Raw genomic sequence first — 8,368 nt, forward strand, 5'->3', positions numbered from 1 at the left:
GGGGAACACACAGTAATCCCACACTAAACTCCTTTTGAGGTGTACAATTCTCCTTTCACAAATATGAAACTAAGTATTCTACACTGCACTTTAGAGACCCTTCCTCCATCGACAGTATATGGCCAGAGACGTTCCATGTAGACAAAGTGTATTCACTACATCTGCATAGCACTAATAGTTTTTATAAAGCACTTCAATGTTTAATAACCCAATTAAGTCTCAACAAAACCTATGAGAATCTGTCTTTCGATTTTTTATTACATCTGTTCTCAAGCATGTGCCTGTGCGTATACTGAGTGTGTGTGTGTGTGTGTGTGTGCGCGCGCGCGCGCGTGCTCTCGTGTGTTTATGTCAGAGGACATCTTTTAAAAGTCAGCTCTCTCCTACCATACAAGTCCTAGGAATTTACCTGCTGAGGTGTGTCACTGGACCTGTTTACTTCTGAGACAGGGTTTCATGGAGCCCAAACTGGCTTCCAACTCACTGTGTAGCCAACTCTGGACGTCACCTGCTGGGATTACAGGCATGCACCACCAAGCTTGGTGTAAGAACTTTGGTTTTTCCATTTTATAGAAGTCAAGACCCAATCAGAAGAGTGGATTGGTTGCCCTGGATCACACAAATCAGGAAGTGACAAACAAGGTCAGAAGCTGAAATCAGATCTGCTGACAGACAACACATTCTTTTCCTACCGATCTGTGTATCCACTAACATCTAAAACATCTGAGGACAGCCGGTACTAGGGGTAATCTATTGCCAGTGACGTCTAAGAATGTTACTAATAGTGCTGGGTGCAGGATACACACCCATAATAATCCTTATACTTGGGAAGTCAAAGCAAGACGATCATTAATCCCAGGAATTCCCCGCCAGCCTGGGCAAAATAAGGAGAACCCATCACAAAAAGAATATTAAAATTAAAACCTTCCCAATAATCTAATCTGAGTTAAACTGAATGTAAAGATAACAGTATGTGAAAGCAAACTTAGAAAAATACCAAGCACCACACTGATACTTTTGCTTTGGAAGGCAAAGGTACGTCTTAACAAGGCTGTTTTACAGTGTGGTTATAGTGACTGGACACAATGTGGCTATGAAGTCTGGAAACAGACACTGTTACTCTACATGCATCTTAATTGCATGCTCTCTTTCAACTCTGCACTTAGATATTTTGTATATTAAAGAAGAGGCCAGTCTGGCTACAATCAGCGCTGTTGGGACAAGCAAAAACTGAATATATTTAAATATAGATTCATAACAGATGACAATATTAAATCAGTATTAAATTTCCTGAATTTGAGAAAGAGGGTACGCGAATCATTTAAGAGAGAAGCCCTCATTTTTTAGGCAGTATGTATTTGAGTAAAGACAAGAGGTTCTGATGGGAACAACCTACTCAACCAGTCCTAAAATCTGTGTTTTCCAGCAATCAAATCCAATGACGACAGAGCTGAAGATCACACAGTACTCACTGAGCCCTTCTTGACTTAGTTTGAAGTTTTAAAGATGCATTGAAGATTAAAGTTAAAACTTAAAAATATTTTCTTTCAAATGACAAAAAGACTTTTAACAAGTCCTTTTATAAATAACTAAATAAAAACAAACATAGCCTTTAGCCCTAGAAATAAGTTAATTCTAGTTGGAATCTAACAGACTTATTTACTTTGTAGAAAACCGGGGCATAAAACATGGCAGAGGAAAAAAAAACGATGGCAGTAGGGAGGCAAAGGCAGGAGGACCCACCTAGTGAGACCTGTGAATACCATCCAACACACCCAACAAAACAGCTCATGCTTCATTGGGGGCTTATAAAGAATATAGTGAAATACATATTGTCCTCCATTCTTAGGGAGCTTAAGATTTTAAAAACATTGTTTTTTAAGCCGGGCATTGGTGGCGCACGCCTGTAATCCCAGCACTCGGGAGGCAGAGGCAGGCGGATCTCTATGAGTTCGAGGCCAGCCTGGTCTACAAAGCAAGTTCCAGGACAGCCTCCAAGACAATACAGAGAAACCCTGTCTCGAAAAAACAAAAAAAAAAAAAACCAACATTGTTTTTTAAACATGTTTTGGGGGGTGTGTGTGCAACAGTACAAAGGACAATTTGTCAAGTCAGTTATCACCTGAGTTTCAGAAAGTGACCTCAGCTTGTGGCTGCCTCGCTTGGCAGCGGGCACTGTCCACTACCTACGGTGAACCATCTCTCGTGCCCAAAGAACTTGCAAGTTTTTAAGCAACAAATAAAATTCAATACTGAATTCCTCCAATCAGTCATGGTATAGAAACACTGAGTAAAAGTGCTATCAGATTTAACTAGGATTCAATCCGCTTTGGAGATGTCCCAGCTGTTCCTCCCTCCCCCCCCCCAGCCTCTTAAAAACATGAACATGCCTTATAACACTAACACACTTGTAGCCTTCAAAGGGGGAACAGGATTTTCCCAGCATGGACACCATTCTACAAATAAGTCTGCCTCATGCATGAGGACAGGAAGAAAGCTTCCAGCTATGTGGCCCCACCCCCTGTGGACACCTAGTCAACATCCGACCTTAAGGTACTTTGCATAATAAAGCCCCTAATGTGAGTCACTCCTCCCTTCATTGGGCACTCAACTAAAACTTACTTTCAGAGTTCCTGGAGGAAAAAACAGCTGTTTGCACTTCCGAAATGTACACTTAGAGATTACTTGGAGTAATCTGTAAGTAACTTTACTAATACTTCTGTTTAGTTTAGATCATGCATGCTAACTTCCCTACCTAATTGGGTTTCCCCCCAAGCCTCCTTTCTGAGACCATGTCTCGCCATATAGCCCTGGCTGTCCTGGAACTCACTATGTAGACCAGGCTGGCTTCAAACTCACAGAGTTCTTTCTACTTGCCTCTGCCTCCCCAGTACTGGGAATAAGGGCATGTGCCAACCAGGCCCAACAAACTTCAATTTTTTTAAGTCAATCCCATTAATTTTTTCTTTGTTATACCTGAATCCTGAAACTTGCATTTGTGATCTGTATTACCTGATGTGATTTAACTTCAGACTCAGAACTAGAAGAAATTAGTCTGGTAAGTCGATTCCTCCCAGCTCACAGGGCTGCCTGCTCAGACGTCCATTAAGTGAGCTCCACAATATTATAGATTCTTTTAGAAAGGCTCCCACGGAATTGTAAAAAAAAAAATCATCTAAAAAGACTTGTAAAGTCACTCTAAAACTCAGTGAACAAAAACTCAGGCAAGGGTTAGCTCAGATTATCTTAAAAAGAAAAAAAAAAAGGAGCTGGGTGGTGGTGGCACATGCCTTTAGTCCCAGTACTCGGGAGGCAGAGGCAGGCCGATCTCTGTGAGTTCGAGACCAGCCTGGTCTACAAGAGCTAGTTCCAGGACAGCCTCCAAAACCACAGAGAAACCCGGTCTTGAAAAACAAAACACAAACCAAAAAAAGGAAAAAGGAAAAAGCAAACATCAATTAAGCTTCGCTTTGATCCTCAGAACCCTCAGTGCGGGCTGGAGTGCTAAGTCTCAGAGGTCTGTAATCACTCTCCAGTGATCTCCAGAGGAATCCTATCCAATTAAGCCTCCTTTCAGACACAATTATTTTAAATTGTACCCTTTTATGTTATTTTTATAATCCTTATCCTTGCTATAGTTTAATCTTTTTTTCTGAAAAAAAAAAAAAAAAAGGCCAGGTATGGGGATACACACCTTTTTAATCCCAGCACTCAAGAGGCAGAGGTGGGTGGATCTCTGAGTTTGAGGCCAGCCTGGTCTAGGAGCGAATTTCAGTACAGACAAGGGCTACAGACAGAAATCCTGTCTTGAAAAACCAAAGCAAACAAGAAAACTGTCGTAAACATGCCAGTCACGGCAGTGTACCAATAGATCCTAGTGCCCTGGAGGCTAAGTTCAAGGTCAGCCTGGGCTACACAGTAAGTTCCAGGACAGCCTAGAGTACATAATGGGATGCTGCTTCAAAACAAACCAATATACATTCAACACATGCCATGTATCTGTATGAAAATGCCATTATGGGGGCTGGAGAGATGGCTCAGGAGTTAAGGGCACTGACTGCTCTTCCAGAGGGCCTGAGTTCAATTCCCAGCACCCACATGGCAGCTCACACCTGTCGGTAACTCCAGTTCCAGGGGCCCTGACACCCATGGCAAAAGTACCAGTGCGTATAAAATAAAATATATAAAAAGAGAATAACGGTAAAGCATTAAACAAACAATAGAAAATGCCATTCGTTATATAACATGGTATTTATAACATACACAAGAAAAAAATTTTACACTACGCATATTTAAATTTTTACTTTTAATAACAATTGCAGTAGGCCGGCCGTTGGTGGCGCATGCCTTTAATCCCAGCACTCGGGAGGCAGAGGCAGGCGGATCTCTGTGAGTTCGAGACCAGCCTGAACTACCAAGTGAGTTCCAGGACAGCCTCCAAAGCCACAGAGAAACCCTGTCTTGAAAAACCAAAAAAAAAAAAAAAAAAAAGCAATTGCAGTAATATTTAAAGTGTTCATTGTGGTTTTTAAAATAGATGAAAAAACAATTTTTCACGTACACTGAGGTATACAGTAATGAGACTGCTTTAAGATCAGCCTACATGGGGTCTATGATAACAGCAAGTCCCCGAAGCCCACATCATACTCACAGCATACACTCCTTGTTTTCTTTTAAATGTCTAATGGAGAATGACAAATGTACTCTACACTAAGACACGAGAGACTTTCCAGATATTTGAAATTAAAGTAATAAATCTAAGAATCGGGCTTTAATAACATTCCCTGAAATGCAAATATTCTATATAAAACACCGAAATCAAATACAAAGACACATCCTAAGACAGCATCATTGACCCTTTTGTCTTGGTCTGTACGGCTGTTCCTTTTTCTGCTCACATGCATCTTTGAGGACCTAAGGACAGCAAAAGTACCCTCTTCCCGGAGCTTCCACACTTAATGCCATCTCAGGGAGGGGTCATCCTAGGATCTATTAACTCCAGGGAATCGCACGCGCACAGTATGGGGAGGATAGCTTTGAGTTCTAAAGCCTTTGGTAATCATACACCCTGCAATGAGGATGAAAAGGGTATCAGACAGGCAGGGGGAGCCTGAAGATACAGGTTATGGCTGCCTGCAGTAGTGTCATTAACTGGTCCATGGCCACACAGCCTGCCTTTGTGCATGCCCAGTCCTGCAGCCTGAAGACCCCAGACGCGGTAGCACTGTCCCATGGCTACAATGCCCTCCGTCTCATCTGGCCCTGTAGGCTGCTTTGGTCTAGGTAGCCACTGTGGACAAGCAGCCGTCAAGTCTACCCTTTAGTCCCTTCCGTGAGAATGATGCAGGGCCTCAGCAGGCAGCCCATTCCAGCTTCAAGGCAAACCTGAAAACTACAAGATTCTTTTCCAATTTGACCAGCCTGGTTTGTGGACATTCTTTAGTGGCACCCTGCCCTATTTACCTGTCAAGTTTGCCAAGGAATGTCTCCTATTTGGAACTTAAAACATGAGAGAATCAGTATTGGTCCAACTGAAGAAAGGCAGAAAGCTCCCGGATGCCCCTTTAGGCTTTTTTTCCTATGTAATAATCTGCATCAGCATTATTTATTAAGATTATAGTTACTCAAAAATAACCCCAGTCCTGTGTACAAACAGCTCGTCCCCTACAATTCTATTTATAATTGCGATTTCATAATAACAGTCAAAGTGATGTAAATATAGAAATCATTATTTATTCATTAAAGCCTGTTTTTTGAGAATCCCAACTTGTCTAAGTCACCTTTAGCAGATCCTTTATTGCATTATTTTTCTAAAAAATTACAATGTAGGAGCTGGGCTGTGGGCATGGGTAAGGCAGCCCTTTAATCTCAGAACTCAGAGGCAGATCTCTGTGAGTTCCAGGTCAGCCTGGTCTACACAGCAATTTCCAGGTCAGCTGGACTACATAGGGAGACTCTGTCTCAAATAACAAAAACAAAAATTAACTAAGTAAATAATTTAAAACTACAATGTATTAATAAGGTCTGCTTCTTATCAAAAGTAAGAAAATCTGATACAAATGACTGGGTCCTTGTCCAACAGGAACTGTATTGGACAGTTTTCACCCTCAAGTGGGGCCGGACAAAAAAGGTTGGTAAATATTTTGCTAACAGTGATTGATTTACCTGAACCAAATAAACCTGGACACTGACAGTTACTTGGTTAAGCCAACAAAATCGAATTCTCAAAGGCTCCTCGGGGGCTCTTTCTTGGACTGTCTCTAGAGTCAAACAACAGACCCTGTGAAGGAGAAGCCCCCTTGCACGAGCTCCTTCAATAATTAAACTCCCTGCAAGGCATAAAGCAGGTTCACCTAAACGAATTCAGTCTAATTTTCCAAAATGTACCAGCCTGCTATTTCACTTAAGTTCATAGGTAAGCACACAGTCCCCCTCATCCTTCATAAGAAATACATTTCCTGAGGAATGAATATTCCTTACTTTTCAAGGATGACCTGAAGCATGAATGCTGATTAAAACCAACCAAAGCTGCCTAAAGTGACATCCCCACACAACACAACTCAGCACAACTTCATTATATGCCGCAGCAAGCCGTCTACAGTCCAGGAAAGCAGCCAGCCCTCTTTCAAAAGGCTCTCCGATAAAATCACCCATCTTAGTTGCTTTTGCCCGGTGAAAATGGTCTGACTGAGCACCGAGTGTGGAGAGGCAAGTTTTTCCGAATATCCTGTGTGATGGCCCTTTACTTCCCATCGGAGTCACAATCAACCCAGTACCTACGTGTACTCAAATTCTGTCAACCTCAAATTAGTTTAGTAAAATGTGATTTAAAAAATACACGAAGTTCTTTTACGGGCTTCTTAATATAAAAAAACGAAATGCTTGAAATAGCTTGCTTCCAGCTCAATATAGATACCAAGTTTGTCAAGAACTGCCCCACCCCTCCCAAGAGCGGATGAGTGGAACATTTCACTGCACTCCATCACGTAGTCCAGCTAGAGAAACTTCATGACCGACGCCAGCTGCACATTCCCCCCAGTAACCATCGTCATCAACACCCAGATTCGAGGAGGGTAAGACGCGGGGACACAGACCCGCAACACCCCATTCGCAACTTTCCCCCGCATGCTCTCCTCGTTGCTTTCAACAAGTCGTCCCGGGAATCCGCAGATAAGTATTGGGTAGGCTCGAATCACTGCCTTCCGTGGAATCAAAACAACAAAACAGGACGCAAAGGGGCGCGGGTCTATGCGCCCTGATAGTAACAAATTCCGCCCTTTAGGCGCAGCACATGCCGGGTGCTGGGCTCTCCCAATTCCACCCCTCCCCCCGCCGTCTTCCCTCCCCACCCCCTCCTCCCAATCTGGTAGGTCTTTATTGGAGGCATCTGGGGTGCCACTCACCGAGTTTCTCCACCAACTTCAGCATCACCCCTCCGATGTGCACCTCCCCGGTCACTCTCAGGGTGACATCGCGGTTCAGGTCGGTGATGTGGACGCTCAGTTCCCACGTCCCGTCCGCGTAGCAGCCATCTGGCATCCTTATCCCGTCCAGAGCCATGGCTCCTTCCTGCGAGCGCGGAGGAAATGGCTCTCGTCAGCGTCACTCCCCCAAAGGAAGACAAACCCCACTGACTCCGGCTGTGCCGGCCGCGGCCGCGGAGGAGCCGCGTCTACGCGCCGCACTGACCGGAGGCACCGCGAGCGCGGCCGAGGCAGCACCCCGGGACCCCGGCCTCCGCCCGCCTAGCGGACTCGGACGCCTTCCTTCACCTGCCGTCGCCGCGCCCGGGCCCGCCCCGCCCCGCGTCCCCGGTCCGGGTGACCGCGCTGCTGCGTCCTCCCCGCCGCGCCGCGCTCCTCCCGCCGCCGCCGCGCCGCGCCCCTCACCGTGCTCCTCCCGCCGGGCTCCCGCGGCAACAGGCGAGGCCGGCGGCACCCGCGTCTCTGCGCTAAGGGAAGCGGAGCCTCCCGCCGCCGCTAATGGAGTCCCGGCGCCCGCCGCGGCCCCCGCCCCACCCCCTGTCTCCCCGCCCCGGCCCCCGCCCCGCAGCACCGCCCGCAGCCGGCCCCCCGCCCCCTCCTCTCCGGCCCGCCGCGCTCCCGCGGGGAAGGGGGGGCGGCGCGCGCTCCGGCGGGGCCCGGGCGGCGCGCGCCTCGGGGGAGCGCCGCGGGGGGAGGCGGCGGCCGCAATCTCGGCCCTGCGGAGCGCTGCCCTTTTATGGAAATGAAGGACCAGGCGCAGGGATGGAATCCAACATCCGGGCTCTCGGCCCGCGGAGCTGGGGACGGGGAGGAGGGGGCGGGGGCGCGCGCCCGGCCGAGGCGGCGCCCGCCTGCGAGCCGGGGTCTGGGCTTCGCGCGTGGGA

At 46.7% G+C, this 8,368-nt stretch overlaps 1 protein-coding gene across 6 annotated transcripts in view; it reads right to left on the minus strand.

Moving 5' to 3' along the window:
- The window catches only part of Fermt2 (FERM domain containing kindlin 2), a 66,786-nt gene extending 58,772 nt beyond the window's left edge, over nucleotides 1-8,014 (minus strand). The window contains exons 1-2 of one of the 6 annotated variants that reach the window (XM_040735730.1): nucleotides 7,890-8,014; nucleotides 7,404-7,569 (exon numbers count right to left, since the gene is read on the minus strand). In XM_040735730.1, the coding sequence (XP_040591664.1) occupies nucleotides 7,404-7,560 (157 nt within the window). In that variant the 5' untranslated portion in view covers nucleotides 7,561-7,569; nucleotides 7,890-8,014. Of the gene's footprint in view, nucleotides 1-7,403; nucleotides 7,756-7,889 lie in introns of those variants that run through there. The other 5 variants (XM_013125047.3, XM_021222838.2, XM_005085794.4 and 2 more) reach the window with 5 other exon arrangements.
- Nucleotides 8,015-8,368: the final 354 nt, after the last annotated feature.

The sequence above is a fragment of the Mesocricetus auratus genome, unplaced genomic scaffold (assembly GCF_017639785.1).
Source record: "Mesocricetus auratus isolate SY011 unplaced genomic scaffold, BCM_Maur_2.0 Super-Scaffold_100048, whole genome shotgun sequence".
In the NCBI taxonomy this organism is placed as follows: domain Eukaryota; kingdom Metazoa; phylum Chordata; class Mammalia; order Rodentia; family Cricetidae; genus Mesocricetus; species Mesocricetus auratus.